Source organism: Passer montanus, unplaced genomic scaffold (genome assembly GCF_014805655.1).
Source record: "Passer montanus isolate IOZ18808 unplaced genomic scaffold, ASM1480565v1 scaffold55, whole genome shotgun sequence".
NCBI lineage: Eukaryota > Metazoa > Chordata > Aves > Passeriformes > Passeridae > Passer > Passer montanus.
The window spans coordinates 1837752-1859347 of record NW_024370485.1 but is presented as its reverse complement, the minus strand read 5'-3'; the positions used below and the strand labels follow the sequence as shown (position 1 = coordinate 1859347).

The 21596-nt window shown below is 48.0% G+C and overlaps 2 protein-coding genes across 5 annotated transcripts in view; both read right to left on the bottom strand.

Moving 5' to 3' along the window:
• Nucleotides 1–242, bottom strand: part of CBX6 (chromobox 6) — a 17673-nt gene extending 17431 nt beyond the window's left edge. For both annotated transcript variants that reach the window (XM_039725307.1, XM_039725308.1), the window contains exon 1: nucleotides 110–242. In XM_039725307.1, coding sequence (XP_039581241.1) covers nucleotides 110–178 — 69 coding nt within the window. In that variant the 5' untranslated portion in view covers nucleotides 179–242. The remainder of the gene's footprint in view (nucleotides 1–109) is intronic.
• Nucleotides 243–4794: 4552 nt separating this feature from the next.
• CBX7 (chromobox 7) lies at nucleotides 4795–21380 on the bottom strand. 3 transcript variants are annotated; one of them, XM_039725326.1, is made up of 6 exons: nucleotides 21093–21380; nucleotides 19193–19236; nucleotides 15143–15208; nucleotides 14552–14618; nucleotides 13615–13783; nucleotides 4795–11622 (listed from the first exon to the last, which is right to left on the bottom strand). In XM_039725326.1, the coding sequence occupies exons 1-6, from the start codon at nucleotides 21291–21293 to the stop codon at nucleotides 11474–11476; spliced, it is 696 nt and encodes a 231-aa protein (XP_039581260.1). In that variant the 5' UTR covers nucleotides 21294–21380; the 3' UTR covers nucleotides 4795–11473. The 3 variants fall into 3 exon arrangements, with proteins under 3 accessions (XP_039581260.1, XP_039581259.1, XP_039581258.1); XM_039725325.1 differs by having other exon boundaries at nucleotides 4795–11619; nucleotides 13615–13951; nucleotides 21093–21372; XM_039725324.1 differs by having other exon boundaries at nucleotides 13615–13951; nucleotides 21093–21368.
• Nucleotides 21381–21596: the final 216 nt, after the last annotated feature.

Here is a 21596-nt window from a genome sequence, read left to right as displayed (position 1 = left end):
TCTTAGGATGTGCGTCCACTGAGGCGGGCCAGCGGCGAGGCCGGAGCCCGGCAGCGAGGACCGAGGTTGGGGGGGGAGTCCCGCAGCCCCGGCGGGGGCGGCCCCTCACCTTTCGGATGCGGCGCTTGATGATGGACTCGGCGGCGAAGACGCGCTCCCCCACTGCAGACAGCTCCATCTTGCTGCTCCCCCTCAGCGGCGGCGGCGGCGCCCACAGCCCATAATAATCCCGCCCGCCTCCCGCCGCGGCCGCGCGTGACCCGCCCCCCCCGTGGCTGAGGGCCCTTAAAGGGGCCGCGCCTCAGCGGGCGGGGGGCTCGGGGCCCCGGGCCTGTGGGGCGGCTGCGCTCCGCGGAGAGCAGCGGATCCCGCCCGGCACATCCCCGGCATGGCGGCGGTATTGCCCCTTCCCGCCCGAACGGGGCCTTTTTTTTTTTTTTTTTTTTTCCTTAAAACAATGGCGGCAGCCTCTATTTCATTTTTTTTTTTTTTTTTTTACTTAAAACAATGGCGGCAGCCTCTTCCCCCGCTGCAGATGCACCGTCACCGCCTCTCGCCTGCGAGGAAGCAGGCAGCCCTGCAGCACGGACCAAGGCAAAAACTAGCAATAAAGGCCCCTTCAATATTTTCTTTCCTTTTTCTGTGTTTTATTCCGTTTAGCTGGTGTGAGTGTGTGCCAGTATTGGGTACGATTTTTGAGCCAGTGTAAGGTACTGCGAGGTAAATGGGCCAACCACGCTACATAAACCTGTAAGGAAACCAGAAAAATGTTAAGTCACTTAGAGGGATTCCCTGCCCTGACTATTACTGCAAACCCCTGATTAATTTGCAGCATGCTTGACACTCTTGCATGTGCTAAAAGACAAAAATCTCAGTCAAGAATCGTTCTGTGTGATTCAAAGTGGAAGCTCTGAGCCCTGCAGGTGTTTTGGTGTGGAACGCAGGGTCCACCCTTACCTGGGGGACCTAATGTGGCCCGTTCTGCTTTCTCACCTGGGTTTGGGGTGAGGAGGCTGTGCAGTTCAGACACCCTCTGGAAAAAGCGTGATGAGGGCTAGAGGGAATGGTTGTCCTGCATTTGCTGCTCCTTCCAAACCCACCGTGACCGGCAAGAGCACTGGAATCCCTCTGCTACTGCCCCTCACAGCCCCTGTGGCCACGCTAACCCTTTCTACATCTGCACTCACATTCCCTTTCCACCTCTTGCTCAGGGGTTTCACCCAGAAGGAGGGAATTCTGGAAACGGCTATAATATCAGTTCTAGTAAGGATGGATTTCTCAAAGTCAAGGCAGGCAGGTAACATTCAAAAATGAATGTTTTCCTTATGGCCTGTGATTCAGACAAGATCTGTCAGAGTGGTTTTTTTCTTTTTCACCTTAGCAGCTGAAATGTTGCAGCCAACACAAGCTCTCTGCCTGGAGGAAAAGGGACTCAGGAGAGGACGTGCTCCCCACTGCCATGTCCCCATTTGCAGTGGGGTTAGCGGAGAGGTTGCTGGATGCTGATGGAGACAATCACACAGACCCCAGGTCAGGACATGTGACCAGTTCGGTGTTTCTGGGGTCAGGGACTGAAACACAGCGTGCTTCATCACTGATCATTCTGCATTTAGGTCATACCCCTCACTTTGAGAACAGGCTCTAAGAGGCCCTTTCTCAGGTGTTTGGCATCACAGGCCAGGCAAGAACAAAAGTCCAAGACTCTCACCTAGAGTGGGTCAAGTCCTTCTGGACTGCCCTTTTTCTCTAGACACCACCTTCTTTTAATCTCAGTTTTTCATATGCTTAAAGGTGACTCCAAAAGAGTAAGTCCATCACACCCATTGCATTTTGCTTTTCACTTTTTTAACTTTGCACATTAAGTGCTCATTAGCACCATCCACGTTTAAATTAGCGTTTGTTAGTGTTCACTTTGTTGAAACAACTGCTTTTACATTTGTTGCTGAGTGTCAAGCAACTGAGCTTTCAACCAGCAGCATCATTCACCCTCAAAAGCAGGCACCCCTAAACCAAAAGGGAGAAAAGTCTTTACGTAGCTACACAAACACATGTGCAGCAACCAAGACTGGTGGCCTTGTCCCAAAACAGATGTGTGGGTCACAAATAGCACAGCCTGCCTCAGGACAGGAGCAAGAGGCACCGTGATCCACGGACCAGAAGGGGCAGCAGCTTTTTCAGAGAGCTCCATGTGCCCTTTCTAGTTATTTTCTCTTTCCACCTGTCAGCAGACCCTTCTTTCCAGCCACAGCCACTGCTCAAATCACTGCGAGCTGCCATTGCACAGGTATGGCCTAGCACTTTCATCTGCCTTGTACTCTCACAAAGCAAAATAGTAGCAGAATATCCAGCTGTTCAGGGCATTGTTGGGCATTCCCTTTGTTTCATTCACATTTCTAGTAAAATGCTTTAAAAAAATCCCAACCCACCTGGGAAGACAGCCCTCCCTGAACAAGCTATTGTTCACTACAGACACTGAAATAAAATATTTTTCTTGCAACTCGCTGCCTGCAAAACACTGTAGCACTTCTTACTAGGAAGTCAGTGCCTGGAAGCAATGAGCTTTAGGAGAGCAACAAGATCTTTCACATCAAAACCCCTGATCAACTGTGTAGGGGCACGGGGGACAGCAGCAGGTGCGAGAGAATTTTTGTGTGTTTTTGAAATGACACTTAATAATGGGAACTCACCTGCTCAAAGTCAGTAGCTGCCTCCAAGATCATTTTTTTTGGACCTGGCAGGAGTAGCAGCACTTATCTCCAGGAGAAAAGCTCCAAGGGTTCATCAACTGATTCTGCTGCTCTTCACTCCAGCGAGATCACGGTTAGGAGCAGCAGATTTTGGAAAGCAAATGGTCAGTCCCTCACCTATGCTAGGAACAGCTGCACACAGCCTGGCCCCTCAAGCCAGCGCCGTGTACATTTCCAAGCAAACCCTTGGCACTGTGGGCATCCAGGTGAACGTGTGCTGGGATTTCCCTGCTGCAGCTCTGAAGCACACACAAGCAAAGGCAGGTCCCCTGGGGCTGACCCTGCACAGCAGCTACGGCTGGCTCAGCGTGGCCCAAGCAGTGGCCACAACAACCAACCCTCCAGCCCAGTAACTTTTTGGTGCAGCAGAGAGAGAAGGCCCATGGGGTTTGTGCTGTGCCTACACCAGTGGGATGCTATGACATCCCTGGGGCTGGCCTAGGAGTTCCCAAAGCAGGCCCAGCAGCCCAGGCTGCCGCTGGCTCAGGATGATTACACAAGTCCCCCAGATTTCTTCATTCTTGTTTCAAAAGCAGTCGCTCGGCAAGCAAAATGCTGTGAAGAGCAGGGAAGCTGTGTGGCACTGAACAGACAGTGAGTGCCATCACAGGGGTCACACAGGCTGCGTTTCACTTTCTGCTTCTCAGAGAACATCGAACTGCTCAACCCTTGTGGTTTCCCCTTTGGCCAAGTGCCCTTGTTCTCAGGCATCCAATGGGGAGAGCCGTGCAAGGAAAGTCGGCTGCACTGCAAGGAACAGAGGGGCAGCATAGCAACAGATTATTAAAAAAAGGACTGCCCAGATTAACCTTTAATCCAGCCAACACATGCATGCAAAAGGACAAGCTGTTTCTAGTACCAGCCAGCCTCTGCAGCTTTGGCAGAGGTAGGAAGACACAATCTCCAGAGCAGGCTTTCCCGGAACTCTGCACTGCAGTTTCTTACAACTTCACCTGACCCACTAGCTGCTGCCAGAAAGTAAGTGGCTGGCTGGAGTCCTGCTCTGATGCCATCACTCAAGTCCAGCTTCCCTGGCTCAAGGCAAGCATGCTGACGGCCCTTTGGTAACACAGGCAAGACCTAACCACACTGCCTTCAGCCAGGACTGACTCAGGAAACTCACCCCATCCCCCTCTGCTTTTGCTCCACTTGTTTTTGTGATTGATGCCATAGCTGCATTCAGGTGCAGGGCTCACCCTCACATTACATCTATTAGAGGTATCTCAGACAGCCCCCTTCTCTTGGCCAGGTACCTTGATAAACACCTGGCCTCCCCCTCCACAGGGGATGGAGTGGGACACACCTTGAAGGAGCAAACCAGGCACCCAAGTGAGCTAAATAACATTTGGGATTTCCTCCGTGCACTATCAGCAGTTCCAGGACTCGAGCTCCTTGGCTAATTGGCTTATTGTTTCTGAGGTGAACTGGGGGCCAAACTGTACCCAGGAGCAGCTGTGCTCCTAAAGAGGTCCCTGGAAGCCTTGCTGGCCAAACCACTGGAGGCTTTGGCTTGGAGAGAACTGCTGTCCTGCTGGCAAGCACTGCAGAGCATGCTTGGCAACCCAGGCCTCACCTCAGACTTTCTGCATTCCAATGAGATGCGGGATATGGGGCCCACCAGCACTCTCCTGGTGCTGGCAGAGCTGTCCTGGCACTGCAGTCTCATGCAAGGATGTAGAGAACTCCCTAAACCCACAGCAACAGCCACCCTGCCATCAGTGCTCTCCTCTTCAAATTATAGTCCATCAAAGACCAGTCATCCCAGGTCACCCCCGGACAGCTCTAACTTACCCAGTGGGTTAAAAATTCATAAAAACTTGACCTCCTCCAATCAAAGTAACGAGTAATGTCAGAAGCAGCCTTTTACAGGCTCCATTCTTCATCAGTCCTTCTTTACTGATCTTCCCCATGCACACAGGCATGTTTTCCATTCTTTTTCCAGCTGCACTGCATGTTTATACACCAATAGTTGTGACTGTTGGAAAACAATTTAGCTATAGAATTCAAAGAAAGGGGGGGTAAATGACCACACAAACATACCATGAGGTAAATGTCAGTTCTCATATTTAATATTTTAATAATTTTGTTTGCAACATTTACCACATAAATCATCTAAATAAATAGATGCTGTACAGTCTCTTATCCATATCAGTACAAAAATAAAACCACACTTTGTGTCAAATTATACTTGAGCCTGCCCTCCCTTTGCTATTACAATCTCCTTTTACAGCACATACTTGCTCAGAAAAGGCATTATACTCTGATTGGTTTGTTTGGGATTGGTTTACTCCCTATGTCCCCCCCTCCCCAAATACATTCAATTAGTCTGTACAAAAGCTAGAAGCTCATTCTGTGCAAAAGGAAGCTTTCTGTGTGCAAAGACTCCAATACTCTAGCGTGCTGACGGGAACAACAGCAACAACTGAAGAGACAGGAACAAAAAGAATCAGGAACCCTCCCCTCTAACTGACCCCACTGTCCCCCATCTTCCCCCTGCAACAGAAAGGGAGCACACCAAATCAGGTGAGTCAGTGTGCAAAAGCGTTCTTAGGATGTGCGTCCACTGAGGGAAAAGGCTGGTGCTGAAAACCCAGCGAGAGATCTGGGGTGTTGACCCCCATGCTGTAGAGCTGACTAGGTGAGGGAAAAGGGCTCTCTGCCCTAAACCTGCTCAAAAGGTTCTTGAGATACACAGAACAAAAGCTTCATCTAAATTATTTTAGCTCTTTTGTTGCTGATCTGTTGGAGATGAGGTGAGGAAACAGCCTCTGGAAAAATCCAGCAGCTACTGAAGACAGCTCCTGGTTCACCCTCCCTTCCTCTTCCCCACTCCCTGCAGAAGGACAGACATCTCCTCGTTCCTCAACTAAGCTAATAAGGTGCAATTTTTCAGACAGGAAACTCTATAAAAATGTCTCCAGAGCTGGAAGAAACAAACATTGTTCCAGACTAGGACCACTCACTGAAACTCAACTTCATTTTCCCTTTCCTCGATCAAAGGAGGTGGGGAGGGAGGGAGCCAACCTGTGCCCCAAACGCAAGCAAAGGATTTAGCAGGTCTCCTCTTCTCCCTTAGGGAACCCTCTGCTCCTGGCATGGTGCAGTACACTCTCCCCCATGGGAGGGAGGCAAAGGGATGGGTGGCAGCTCTGGAAAAATGAGAAGGAGCAGCCAGCGGCCTGAAACAGATACATCTTTTGCTTTGCAAATGCCACTTTTAGACAGACGATAAGGAGTACTTAGCACTCCTAGTGCTTTGCATTTCCAAAGTGCTTCAAAACATACTTCAGATTTAAAAGCAAAAAAAAAGCTGCTTAACATTTTGACAGATTTGCAAAAAGCTTCTTTGTGCTGACACTACATTTTCTGGTTAAAAACCAACAATAATAATAAAAAAAGGTTTTCCACCTCCTCCTCCTCCAAAATTCCCCTCCCAGCCAAAACTTTGATATCCCAGTAATGAGATAAACTGTGATGGAGGTTCGAATTCTTAGGAATTCTACCCCATCCCAACTTTGTAGCAATCCACAGCAGCCCCAATGCTCTCACCACAGTTAATTAGGGATCATCTCCTGCACGTTCCCTGCACTTCAAGAAGTTAAGAGGGAAAGAGGTGGAAGGGAAAAAGGGGTCATCACTACAGGAAGTGCTAGTTACAGGAAAGAATTTGAAGGTTCTGAATTCCATTTTAAGTGATTGCTTCTCTCTCCTTCCAATTGTCCTGGGGCTGTTTTATAAGCCTTCCTATCTTGACCACCTTTGTGTGTGCAGTCCAGGTGGTTTGACACCCAGAAACTCACACTTTCTCTGAGAAGACAGTAAGTTCAGGCACAGGACATATGTTGATCATAAGCTACTATCTCAAAACAAGCTTATCATGCCCTTGGGGAAAACCTTTACAACAGGCATGGCAAAAGCAATGTGTTCCAATGCTATACATTTTCATGTAGCAATTACCCTATGCAAGTTGTCAACGTACACATCTCCCTTGCATTCCCAAATGGCAGAAGACTGAGACATAAATGCAGCACTCCCCTCTTTGCAGGCCCATTCAGAACTCACGGATGCAAGGGATCAGTTTCACTACAAGTTCTTTGCTTATAACACACCTTCTCTCTCAACTGCCAGCTGACCCAAAAGCCCCTCCTCAACCACCTAGTGAGAGCAGTTCTGAGGCAACTCTGTCCCTCCCCTCTCCTCCCAGTATTTGTCTCTATTATTTTCCCAGAAAGGCCCACCACCCTCTTCTTCCTAGGCTGCAGGAAAACGAGGGAGGAACAGAAGATGGGTAGATACCAACTCACTTTAGAAAAGGAGGTTTTTGTACTTTCCCTACTTCTGAAAACAAAAGCTCAAAGCTTGAGAGGAGAGGAAGAGGTGGAGAGGTGGTGGCAGACTTTGCTTTGCTTAATACATAGATGTGGCTGGCAGCCCCCACTGCCTTCCACACCCCGGCCTCTGTTGTGGCTACCTTGGAGGGACTTGCCTGAGCTACCCTGCTTATTTTTGACCTGTGTGAGGCCTCCCTTCTCTATTCCAGTGAAACCATCAAGCAGCACTAGCTGGCGTACAGCATGAAACAGTACTGGGACCGAGGGCCCCCTGTGAGGTGAACAAACAATTTTATACATCCAGTCACAAAACACCAGAAGAACAATTCTGGACAGTTTCACAACACTAATAACAAAAAAAGCCATTCATTTCTCAATAAGCTTCTCTATGTCTGAGCTCTGACATAAACAAGAGTCAATTCACTAACAAATTTGGGCTTATTTTGGCAAATGGAACTGTTTCTGAGTGTTCTCACAACAATATCCTGGTCTTGCTTTGAAAAAAAATAAGATAAAGAGGAAAAAAAAAATCACCTTAGTCTGACTTCACAAGCAGAAGGGCCCCTGAGCAAATGCAAGACAATAAGGAGCATGCAGGAGGCTACTTAATGCCACTATTTACGTGTTAAAACTTGCTGTTCCAAGGCATCACTTGTATATCAGAGCAGTAACATCTAGTTTATAACCATCCAGGAACAGAGGCAGCTCTTTCCACACAGATTTTTTTTTTTAAACACAGTGTTAACAAAAAAGGCTTTCCAGTCTCATGAAGTCCCTCAGGTCTATCACACATACAGTGAATTCACTGCAAGATCTATGAAATAAACACTCTGTCTCCCAACACTGCTGGTAAATTTTCACATGGAAACAGTTCTAAGAATGACTATTAGAGCAGTTCTCTGAGAAGGTTGTTTCTTGTGTACAGTTCAGTAATTTCCACTGGCTGAAGTTTATTTTTCTTGTTTACAGCCATGGAGCCAAACAAGGTATGGGAGAGTTAGCCCATTTCTATTCTCGGCTTGTGCTTCAAATAGAATTATTAAACTCAGCTTCAGCTGGATGCTATTTTGGCTCTTCTAATCAAACGGAATGCTTAACAAAGATCCAAACACAGCATCTGATTTTCATGATATGTTAGCACAGGAGGTCCCAATTCAACTGCCAGGTTTTGGGTTGAACTGGCAGGTGGACAGTACTGGGGAGAAGAGACAAACCCAGACAACCTGTCTTTCCATCACTAGTAAAACCCTCTCCACACCTGCAGAAGTGGAATAAAGCTAATTTTAAAGTCCCTGAAGACCAGCTCTACCAAGGAAGTTTACAGTGATATGTCAGCAGACAATGTGGAACAGAGCCACATTTTAAAAAGATCAGGATAAAAATCTTCTTGAAAAGTTCTTTGAGATAAACAAGAATTCATGAATGTCAAAAAAGAAAGTCCACGCCAACGAAGTAACTGCTTAGTTTTCTACCACAAACTCCTCTTCACACCCTCCCCTCCAAACCCACGCACATGCAGCTTGTTGTGTCTTAACCCCATTATGGTGAGCTCCTCATTGACACAAAGCAGCATGGCAGCCAGGTATTTTGTTCTACACTTTGTGTAGCAAGATGATTAGTCACCAGCAGAACACTAGATAGCCTGATCCAAAAAAATGATTAAGATATGAAGCTGTGGGTGGATCTTCTTTGAAAGACCACCACAGGTCTTTGAAAACTCCACTTCAAGAAAAAGAAAATACGTTTAAAGAAAAATGCCAAAACAAAGTGTTGAGAAGTGTCAGGTGAAGAGTGGAGAGAAAAGGAGAGGATGGAAATCTAGTTTATTAGGACAAGCTCTTTCCTGCTGCAGGATTGATACTGCTTCCAATGTCAGCCAAAGCCAGGAACTTAGTAAATAGGAAGCTTTTTTTGGTGCATTTGTACACTGAGATGAAGACATGACAAAGGCAGCAGTTGCTGCATTAGAATAAAGAAAACAGATCCTAAAAATGCCATGAAGATTTAGCAGGATGAGCTGCAGTTCAAGACTTTTTTAAAAATAAGCTAAAACACTATGCTTTTGCAACCATCACTACCTGACCTGCTCCAACCCACAAGAGTGGACTGGGCCACATGGTGTGTCCACTGGTCACAACAAAAGAGAGATGCAGGTATTCAGCATATTTGGCAGGTGTCAGGAAGAGGGGGTGTGTGGGTGATGGTAACAACACTGTCTGACCCCACATCCTGCAAAAAAGGCTGCAACTCCAGACACAGAAGCCTCGCTCTGGACACCCACGTTCAACAAACATCCTGCGCCTGCATGCTTACCTCATCAGCTTGCCCTTGCTAGCTATTGCAAGCTTCTTTCCCACTCACTCTTCCTCCCACCACATAATTCCCCCCACCCCAGCTTCCACTTCTCACCCTCTCAGATTTCTCCACAATAAAACTCCCATCTTCTTTGAAAGACAAAAGGTCAGTCCAGAAATTCAAGATCTTCCCAGCGATCCTGAATCTGCTCTGACGGCATGAAAGACAGACCTGCTTCAACAGCTCTGAGATGGAAGGGAAAATCCTAAATCTACACTGAGCTGCCATATCCTAAATGAGGTAAATGCTTCTGGTAAAAACCCATAGTGGCAGTCCAAGTACTTCATAATAAGTAGATATTTGGAGGACCAGAAACCCTAGAGCTCCCAAATTCTGCAGGCCAGGAGTCAAGCCCCTCAAACAAACACATTGAGGATTTCCACAGGTGTCTTTACCTCAGAGCTAAGAAGGCCCATGGCTTCATTTTGAATAAATACAGCAGATAAGAGATGCTTCAGGTGGGGTGGAGTAAGGAAACATAATATTTGAGGACAGTAATCATGACAGTAGCCAATGTTACCCTGCAGCATTCTGACCTGCAATTCCCACTTTAGACTACCTCAATTTTCTTGCTTTCTGTTGGAAAAGGTCTGTATTTAAAAAATTAAGTTACTTAAATAAAATTTGCTTTTAAAAATGGAAGAGAACATGCATGTGCAAGAACAGATGCTATGCTAAACTACCAACTCAAAATACAGCAATTCTTCAAAAACCTCAAAGTGTCACAGGCAGTCCAGCACAAGGCATTTTTAGTGCAAGATCAGACGGGTCTATTGAAATGCAGACCACTTTCCTTGGCAAAGATTTTTAAGCCTTCCAAGGGGAAGTTCCTATCAGTAAAGTAGTACAGGATCACAGATACTGTGAGGATACTGGAGTCATGGAAGAGTATCACTCAGGCAGCACAATCCAAGAATTCTCATTACTAAGAATCAGGAATTTTTCCCCTCCTCAGATCTAATACATGCCTTCCCCACATGTTTATTTTGGATCTCTCTATGGGATCCAAGAACAGAATTTGCTACTAATCAAGGTCCATTTCTAGCTCAGTTCTGTCCAATTCCTGTGTCCTGGACCTGTGCCAGTATCTTGGATATCTCTGTAGTACCAGGCAATGCTTCAGTTGTCCTATTAGTCCCTCCTCCCAGGGGAGAGGAGTCAGTTTTCAACGAACTTATTACCACAGATTCAGGGCAGGATTTGTTATTAATATTGAATTTGGCAAAGGGTAAGAAGACCCCGCTTTCCATAACGCATTCCTCACGCAGCAGAGCCAAGCCTGCAAATCCTGTTTAGCATATAGAGAATGGTATGTCTCCACTATGCTGGCTTTCTGAGCTTTTAATGAGGGCAAATTGAATTTGTGTTGCCAGTTTGGATTTCAGAGATGCACTGCAGTCTTTCCGCATGATCAACAATCAAAGGGAGAAAGCTCTGCTGTCTATATGGACCCACACTGCAAAGACTGACTTACCACAGACAGGCAAAGTACGCTTCTGAAGTCCTGACAGCAGGCCACAGGGAAAACAGCACTGGAGAGAAAGTCTGAACAGGCTGCAGTTATCTACACAGGTAGGATGCATCGCCTCTCACTGCTGCAGGAAGAGAGGGAGGAGGAAGGTGGGAAGAGCAATGTACAGAGATGTATCTTTATCCAAGGGATATCAATTGCAGAACAAGGCGGCAGGCTAGAGATCCAGCTCTCTTTCCACCTCCACATGCCCTCTCCCCACAAATGCAGCTGCTGCCACTTAACAGGATAAAAGGAGAATTGTTCAGCTTGCTGCTTTCACATCAAGGAGGGGAGTCTTTGCCAGGGAAAGGGCTGTCAGTTTTTCAGCTGGACAAAGCAATGACAAATACATACCCCCTACACTGCCATTTTTTGCGTATCTGAAAGGGGAAAAGGAGAAATAAAAAGGGTCTCTGTAAACATTTTAAGAGGAGACATTTTGAATGTTTTTCTCTTAAGGGATAACGTAAGCCTTCCCTAGCCCCACCCTAAAAGCACTGGTTTTGGGGAGCACTGCAAACACAGATTCAGAACTGTGCACTCCGGTCTCGAAAGAAGCCCTCAGCCACTTGTGCTTCTCTGAAAGTGACGGTGATGGAGTTTGCCGTGATGTCTGTCACTGTCACTTCGCTGGGGGGCACAGTGGGGATCCAAGGGAGACTGGCCTCCACTTCTGCTGCAGGAAGAAAGGCACATAAGAGCATGTTAGTGAAACAGAGAAGGTGAGGGAGAAGAAAGGAGGAAGGGGAGAGGGAAAGGAAGGATGGAAAAAGGTTCTCCCTTCTGACAAACCATAGGTGAAATCAGCCTGTACTGAATCTGTAAGTACAGAGCAAGAAAGAACATGTGCAAGCCCTACCCTAGAGGCTAAGGGAAAATGGAGAATCAGGTGTCCAGATACATAGTAGCATCACAGCAGCCTACACAGAGGTCAAAAGACCCTGTAAAACCACTGAGTTCATCTAGCCATCCACAATTCCCCCACATCCCTCATCCCATCTCAGCCCCTAATTTGGTTTTCTGTCAGCAAAGCACACTCACCCTGGTTTGAGCTCACTGTATTCTAAACACCCTACCCTGCTGAAAAGGCAAAAATTAAAATCTCTTACATACACTCTTCAGATACTCCTAGGGGAGTCAAAGGGAGACAAAATGGAGTACAAATGCCTTATACTGCACCTGCAACACAGTCTAGGTGTGATGCTCTCAAAAATCCCTCAGTAGTGCTCCACGGAGCTGCTCTTCCTTTCTCATATGCCTCCTTTGCTCCCAGACAGCTCCATACAAGAAACCCAAGCACCCCTGCACTTTCTCACTGTCAGCCCCTCTGCCACCCAAAGGCTCACTGCCCCACAGCCCCCAGAGACTGCCACATAAAGAGAGAGGAAGGAAAACCTTCTTACCCTCTCCCTGTCACTCTACCTGTCCACTCTGTACCTTGCTGTCCCAACCTGAGCAAAGAACAAGACCCCCTTTAGAGTGTATTTCCTGCCTTCTGTCTCAAACACCAGGGGTATCTCCTTTCCCCCAGAAAGAGTCCAATTCCCCCTAACAGTAACTGGGATTCCACACAGGTCGTATGTCAAGGGGAGAACAAAAACAGTTTTATAATTCTGTAGTGCCACTCACTCTTCTGATCCCCAAGTGCCTTAGTGTCACATGCTTCTGGGGAGAACAGCCCCACACATTTCCTCACTGCCAGGATGTAACACTGGGTTCCTCTGTGCTACTCCCACTGCTGCCTCCCTGGATTCTGAGCACCATTCCAGTCTCTCTCAGAAAGGAGGGAATAGCACTGATTCCCAGAATACAGCCTTCTCCCTAAGATCCTGCCTAATCCAGCCTGGCTAACAGCTACTCCTAGCAAGGAGTAACAGGATTCCCTTAGCTACTACAAGCAGCACAAGCCCCAGTTTTCCACTCCTCAGGAAAGCTACGCCTTCAGAAGCTCTAATAATGCAGGAATAGAGTTTCCCTGGTAACTGAGAGCAACACACACATCCCACAACCCTCCTGCACAAGACACTGGTATATTTCCCCAAAATGCCAAATGTGCTTGGACATCTCCCATGCCTACACTCATGCTGCCTACTCAGTGGGATCAGGTAGGAGTTACCATCCTCACCATCCTCACTTCATCTTTCTCCCTTTCTCACATAGCTCTATAGCAAGAGGCTTTAGAGGGGTGTGGAGAGGAAAGGGAAGGAGGGGGCAGGGAGTATATTGTGAGTTCCTAGCAGCATTCCTGTATGCTTCTTAAAGCAACACTATGAGAAGAGTGCCACTGTCCAAGCTTGTCCACGGCCACCAAAAGTTCTTTGAGCCAAGCAGCAGGATGAGCACATGTGGTTAATTTGGACAGAGGCAGAGTTCATCTGTCACCTTGGGTGTCACCTCTGCTGGGAGGAAATTTTAAGAGGAGGAAAACTTCTGCACGTTTTCTAACACTGGGAGGGGTATCAGGGATGTAAGACTACATAGAGCCAACAGGACCCCCAAAAAAAATTAATTAATCTGTCCTCTTCAAACGAAAAAGAAACCTGCAAACAAGAGGGACATGCTATGGGCCTGACCTAAACCACAATCCCAGGAGGATGTAACCAAGGTGGAAGGATGCAGAACATCCTTCACATGCCCCAGAACTTCACCAAAGGGTGACTAGCTTTACCTTCTTTGCTGGTGTTCTGCGTGGCCTCCCAGTCCTCAGGGCTCTGCCTGGCCTCTAGGCCCACTGCATCATTCAGGAAGAACTCATGCCTGCAGTTTCGGTTCTCCAGACTTGCCATGCGCGGGAACTTCTTCCGTGACAGTCGAAGGTACTTCTGGTTTTTGCGTTGCTTCCGGAGAGAGAATGGCAGGACTGCACCCCCAGTCTTCTCGGGGAACTCTGCCTGCCCTGTCTTGGCCCCTGGCAGGCTACTGTCTCCTCCAAACCTCCGTGCAAGAGAGAAGCACAGCTTCTCCTTTCCCTTGTGAGCACTCCTCAAGTCCATGCCATACAGCCGCTGCCAAGACACCAACGCAGCAAGGGTCAGAGCAGACATCTGATCATGCAGTGAGGGCTCCCCACTGGGAACCAGGAAAATATTCTTTGCTCAGTCTCCGAACCTCTAGATGAGCTAGGATAAGGTGTGCTGCTTCTACAAGACTGTTTCTCTCCCCTCTTCAACTGCCTTCTAAGCTTTTCCTAACATCTGCTTCCTAGGATTGGCTGCTTTGCTTGGCAACAGTAAAAGCATGCTGAAACTCCACTTCCAGCTATGGGCTACCTTTGACTTGATGGAAAATCCAAGTTCAACATGAAATTAAAAGAACACACAAACCAGGTAACCTGAAGCTACCCAGGCCCACATTTTGTAAAATCCTAGTTCAGAGAGAAAGAGCTGTTGTTTTATTTTGTTTTCCTTTTTTAAAGACAAATTAGCTAGCTCTTCAGCTAACAGGTTAAAACTATCTGCCTAAACACTGATTTCGTGCTATTATGTGAACTTGTTGCCTCCAGTTTTGTCCATGCAACAGCAAACAGACAGTTACCACCTCACTGAGAGCAGGGGAGCAGCACAGCAGCTGAGGAGTTAGAAATACACAGAAGAGCAAGAGGCTACCTGCAGCAGGAGGCGCTTTGGTTTGGGGCCTCTTTTCCTGTACCCTGATGCACGGTCTCTCTCTTCCCTGTGAAAGAGGAATACAAATCAAACTGAGTACTAAATACCACAGCATAAAACCTAGTTGGGACTTCAATCTTTTGCAGCATAGCTCCCTCCATTTCATTCAATAAAACCCAATGATGACCAGTGTGAGCTTGGAAAACATCCCAGAATTGCTTTCTGTAGGAGTGAAACCCTTGCAATAGGGGAATTTCTCTGACACAGCTAATCAAGGATGGGTTAGAGAAACTTCCCATCTCACATCACTCCAGTCCAGCACTGGACATGATTAAAACCTGACTCTGATTGTTCTCTGGCTCAGTGCTGCCTGTTCTTGGCCTCATTTCCTGAACAGTGCCAAGCAAAGCTGCTTTAACCCTGTCTTCTCCATCTCAATCAACACCAGGGTACAAAAATCAAGCAGGATTCATTGCTATACATCTCATCTTTGACTGAAGTAGGGACAACAGGGGCACTTTATGCATACAATGAAATAAAGACACTATTTCTTTTCCTGTGTCCAGGGAGAGAAAGAACATGTGTCCTTACTTTTCTTCATAAGCCACTACCAGGCGAGGATCCAAGATATGATCCTCTGGCTCCCATGTGCTGTATCTGAAGAAAAACATAAGGAATAAAAAGTAAACAATATTTTAATGAAACATTCTCTCTGCAGGCCTGCTACCAGTGTGCTGCAGCCCTGGATACTGTCTTCACAAGGGTCGGTGGGGCCTGCCACAACATTGCGAGAGCTCTGAGGAATCCCAGCCATTCCCTCCCCAGCTTCCCACAGACACCACCTCCCCTTCCCAAAACAGGCAGGGCCAAGCATCAAGCAGCTCTTTGTAGGAAAACGGGGAAGGCTTTCCTCCCCAGGGCCCCTCCACACTGTGTGCAAAGCCTGTGCAGACACTCACAAACTGTTTTTAAGTCCATGCCTAAACAGGTCTCATCTCCAGCACTCCCTCAAATCCCACAAACCCCATGGAACGGTCTGATACATCTTTCTGAAAAATAGGTCTCTCTTAATTTAGAGTGCTCGAAGAGTAAGTACGCTTTCTTACCTGCATTATTAATTACTTCTAATCACTGAGGCTGAAAGGATTAATTTAAGAATTTAATTTTTTTCCACTGATGCCGTTCAACCAAACATGTTGGGAGCTGGGCCCTGGGGCAAGCTGATGGCCACTTGCCAAGGCCTCCTGCTCCTGCTCGGCTCCCCCTACAGGTTGTTCCTGTAGAGTGGAACTCATCGATACCAAGTACCCCAACCGCACTGCGGGCAGGGCCACTGACACTGCTCTGAAGGGGCTTCACGCTCCCAAAGTAACCTGGGAACAGTCACTCACTGCCCCAGCTCCCTCCTCGACAGCCAGACAGCTGTGACAGGAATCAGATGCTCAGGAAAGAACTGAACCCACCTAGCAGGCAACTCCAAAACCGGTTCCCAAAGAGCACAGATGCACTTAGCACTAGGGAGAAACAGGAAAAAGCTCCCACTGTGGAAGCTGAAAGAATCACAGAGTGGTCCTTGGGGCATGTTTACTTCTTAGGGGTCATGCTTGCCCAGAAAAGGTGAGTGTTGTCTCTCTACCATACAAACTCTAAGGCAAGAAAGCAAATCTGAATCCTCAAACGCCTCAGAACCCTAACTTTCCTGAAATGTGAGATCCAGGCCTGGAGGCAGAGCTCATCCCAGGCCCTGGGGAGGAGGACCAGAGAGGAGTCACATGCAGGTGCAAAGGGGTGCATTTGTATCTGTGCCTTTAAACAGCAAGAAAGCATTTTAGGATGTTTACATTTCCGGATGAAGCACAGACTGCGTGTTAGGACACGGGGTACATGGGGTACACAAGGGAGGTGGTTTGGGAATGCTTTCCCCTTTTATCTCTTCATTAGAGAGAAGAAAAATACTGTAATACAGGAACAATACTGGAGGATGGGTCTAGAAATTAAAATAAAATTCTTTTACAAAAGAGAGAAATAAAAATATAACATTCAGATATCCCAAGGTACATTGCACATCACAGAGTTAAGGACAGACATGTCTTCATAACCAGCTGATCCCTCCCTCTCTCCCTCCCTCCTTTGCTCATGCCTCCTGCAGCAACCTGACTGTGAGCCGTCAAAACCAAGATACTGTTTGAAAAGAGGAAGGTTTCCTCCCAGCTGCAGGAATTCTGGCACTCATCCTACAAATTTAAGAAAAATAACACCACAAGGGGGAAAAAAAGTCATTGGATTGCTTTTCATAGGCAGGAGAAGAAAAGGCATTTGCTTAAAAAAAACACCCTGGTGGGTGTTGCCTTCTTCTCTGCAGCTCAGATTCTGGCTTCGCTGCAGTGGCAAAACACTGCATATAAAAAAAAACCCATGGTCGAGTTTGCCACGCGCGCGCGCACACGGAGCTTTCTATATGGGTACACACAGCCCGGGCTGCAGCAAACTGCAGAGAGCAGGCACTCTGGAAAACACAGATCATATGATCTTCCTTCCCCCTCCTTCTACTCCTCCTCTTCCCCCTCCTTTTAACTCCAACACAAGTTGTAAACAAGCTTGTAGCTAGAATCAGATTGTCACTGCTCCATTCCCTGACTCCAGCAGTGCAATCCATAAATCTGAGGTGTAGGGCATGAATAAGAATTTTTTATTAAGAAGAGGGGGAAAAAAAGTGAAATATGAATTGCACGTGAAAGCAGTAAACTACTGACCTATCCTTATTCTCTTCATGATACTTTCAATGGGAATGATGGGACAATAGGTACAGAGATTACAAAAAGCAATGCAACAAGGTTGGTAATTAAGGAAGGGAATGATGTGGAATGAGGAAACAGACACAAAGATACAAACAGCTTGTGGTGCTGCATGCCAACAGGAGTATAAGCATGTTTAGAAACAAGGCACAGAGACTGCTAGTGGGATGAAAGTGACTCTGATGCTCTGAGCATCCCGAGTTTAAGTAATTCAAACCACTGAGGCAACAGTTAAAGTGGAGGAAGGAAAAAAAACCAATCAACAGTCTTCAGATTTGGAGTCTGGGGGAAGAGGGAAGATGCTTGGACATGCCATACAACAAAATAAGAGAACTCTGACATCAACTTGCACCCAGGGGAACTGTGCTTTAAATTCCCAAAAGTCTTTCTGTCTCCCCCAGTATTCCAAGGCACAGGACAAGGAAAGGCAGCAGTTAAGAATAAGGCTTGCACTGTCCAAGAAGCATTACGCCATGCCTCAGCCCACCTTCTTGGCAAGGGACTTTACAAGAGAAGGACTTCAATGCGTTTGTTGAAAGGAGAATGGGATAAACATCAGTATTCTGGCCAAGAGGGGATGAGGTCTTGCAGGCACCAAATACATATCCCACCCTCTATCAGGGATTAAGTAAGACTTGGCTATTTGAGGCTGAAGCAGTCCAACAAGTGACCCAAGCTACATGGCAGCTGGTGCTCAACAAGTGCACGAGTTACACTCTGACAGCAGAACTCTCAAGAATAAAGTCACCCTCTCCCACCACGACCAGAGAGGGGAAGCTGCTTACCTTCACACACGGCCTATAATCGTAAGGATTAGGCACCCAAGAAGACGTTTCAGCCTCTTGGATACCAGGTACAGCCTGACAGAACCATCCTGGGGGGCCCCACTTTGCAGCTGCGAGGATGAACCCACACCAAGCAGCTCCCTTTGCTTAGCAACACGCGGAGCAACTGCGTGTGCAGCACTGCTGTGCCCACACACACTGTGTATGTACACACACGGGCACCAACAGAAAAGCAAAGACAGGGCCCCAGATGGGCTGGCCAGGAGGCTGCTCTACTAGACTGCTAGCTGACATAGTAATATTCTCCAGTTGCCTAATCCTTTTAATCTCAAAGCATTTCACAGACTGCTTAAGCACAGAGAAATTGCTCTTCTTCAGGAGCAGCTGCATTTTAATGAGAGAAGTGTCTGTAAACAGTGCACAGCAATGCTGAAAAAAACCCAAACTTTTCTTCCTTTTTGCAACGGAGCAGCCAAAGCAAAAGCAGAAAAGGCACTCAAAGTAACAGGAGGTTTCAGACAAGGAAATGAAGGCATGGCGGTAATTTTCAAGGGACAAAGATCACCTGCATTTGGCTACAATCAATAAATCTGAAACATTGCCCCTTTCCGTTGGTGAATTGCAGAGGGGAAGCAGTAGGAGAGGAAGACAAGACCATCAACACGTTTTCTATTTTAAAAGACTGCAGACAGCTCCAAAAATAAAGTGGGGTCCTCTTGGTGCTGACTCAGAAAAGCAGGAGCCATTCCAAGTTCAGAAGAATCTGGGTTCTTTGTTGAACTCAAAAGGAATTTAAAAACATTTGTATCTAGAAAGTATCTCAATGAAATATTTCAGTGATGGCAAAACCCAGTCAGAATAGACTGGCACGCAGTTTGTATTCCTTAGCTGCCAATTCACAAACAGATTTGGGTTTGGTTTGTGGCTCTTTGGTTTTGTTTATTGTTGTTGAAATGAGTGACAAGCCATTATCCATTATGAATGAAATGCTCAATTGCAGAGACACAGTGCAAGCTATTAAGGAATATTAAAGAAAAAACAGACAAGTAAACACAACTTACTTTGGGGGCCATCCTTTCCACTTCACCAAGTATTCTACTTTACCCTGAGGGTGGAAAAAGGCAGAAGAAAACAGGTGAACTATGGAACCAAATATGGGCTACAGTACAAGATGCAACCAATCAACAGACAGAACTGTGCAGTGAAAAACCTTGTTTCCCATCACTTTATTTTCAAAACATAGCCACTTCCCCATTCAGCTACACTTGCTTTACATTTTTCTCCAAAAATTGGGCACACAGGGGTGTTTAAGCATGCTTGTACTACCATCAGCTTGGAGCATAGCTTTGCAGAAGGCTTGCAGGCAGAACACTAAAAGCCAACCAGAGAGCAAGACTGAACCATTCACACATGCACAGGCAAACCTACGAGAAGTCAGCACACATAAATGCAGGAAGGAGATGTATGCCAGGAGCAAATGTCAGATGAATTTTTTTTTTAAGCAGAGAGAAGAAACGCAGTATATCAGAACCTATGAAGCATCTGTGGCATGTTCTTTTCCATTTGCTACACGTTCTACTCAAACACACTTCCATCCATCACAGGCACTCATCCTTTCGACCCAAGCAATCAGCAGCTCACAGCTGAAGTTCAGAGCTTTTTTTCCCACTCTGAGATTAAAAAAAAAAAAAAAAGTGTAGTGATTGGAAACTGCATTCAAAGGCTCTGCAAGCAACACGAACAACTATCAAAATATTTAATGTTATACTGAGAGGTTTGTTAAGCGCTGCCCAAAACATGGCAAAGGCCTTGTGCATGCAGGACAACCACTCTCCAAGAGCCGCTGCTGCAGCCACAGACACCTTCACAGGAGGGCAGAGCAAGGGAAGAGCTCGGGAACTTGAGGCAGAGAAGCACTTTCATTTTCCTCTTGGGGGGTTCATCGGCTCCCCAGGCTTGGAAAACACTGCCCTATAAGGAACTTTCCACCGGCGGGTCTCTACACACTGCATGCTTACAGGTTAATCCTTGCAACACTCTGCGGGGACGGGAGCGCTCCCACGGCTGGGGAAACTGAGTCACGGGAGCTTTCCCGAGCGCACTCCGGTTTGGGCTCTCCCGTTTGGTGTCACCAGCACTCACCCTGCGGAGAGGCTGAACCCCAGCAGCGACAGCCCCCCCTCGGCCCCGCACGGGAACACGTGTGTCCCCCGCCGCCAGCCCGGGCAGGTGCCGGTGCCTCCCCGCGGCTGTGAGGGGACGGGGACCGGGGGACAGCGACGGGGACCGGGCGGCCGCGCGGGCGCCCACCGCGCCTCCCCCTTCCCGGTGCGCGGCGGGAGGGGCCGGGGGTGTCCCGGTGCGCTCCCCCCGCCCCGCCCCGCTCCGCTCCGCCGCTGCCCACCTTCCGCACGCGCTTCTTGCGGATGCTCTCCACGGCGAACACCTGCTCGCCGATGGCCGACACAGCGCCGTGAGGGAGCGCGGCCCGCCGCCGCCGAGCCGCCGCGTTCACGGGCGTTTTCCGCCCGAACACGGCCCCCGGCGGTCGCTGCCGGCTGGGGAAGCGGCGAGCGGCGCAGCGCTGCGGCGGAGCAAAGCCAGCGGCTCCGCTGGCCGGGCAGCCGCCGCAGGTGCCTCAGCGCCAGGTGCCTGCCACGGCCCGCCCTCAAGGGCAGGGAAGCAGCCGGGAGGCGTCAACGCGCGCGGAGGAAAACAGCGACGAAAAGTCCGGGGGCCCGCAAACGATCAGAAAGTTTTACTAGTAAATTAGACACTTGGTAAATTGGTGTGTTAGTCCCTGACCTACTGTATAAGCACACGGCGGTGGGTTTTGGAAAACGGGGTAAGATGAAAAGGAAAAGAGAAAAGATGTATTAAGTGGCATGGGGGGATGCGGGGCAGATGAGAGAGAGAGAAAGAAAGAGAGAAAACGCGGGAAAAGAGAGAAAGAGGGATCACCAGTCCTGGTTCCAGTGTCAGTCCGGCTGACGGGATGTCAGTCCTGGTTTCAGCGTTGATCCAGTTGATAATCCTGGTTTCAGCGCTGGTCCAGCTGCATCCTCGCGGCCGATGAGATGTGCTGGGTCCTGGGGCTGCCTGTGCGCCTCTGCCAGCGCGCAGGGGCTCTGTGAACGCAGCGCACTCATCACCGTCACTCATCGTGCAGCAAGCACGACCTCAGGCCACCTCTGCAAGGCTTTCCTGGGTGAGGCACGAGAAAACAGGGACATCATGAGCAGGCATTCAGGTATCCAGGCTCCCTCGCACACCAGTCTGCAGAAACGTCCCAACCACTGCTTCCAACAACAGACTGAGTTTTTTTCCTTTGAAGTCTCCTAGGAAACTTTTTACATCAGAGCAGGGACTTATTTCTACATATGCAACTACCTACTCTCCCACAAGTGTGCTCAGTTGCTGCTCTGCTGTGGCTGAATGTCACTGGGTGCAGTTTGCACGCCAAGT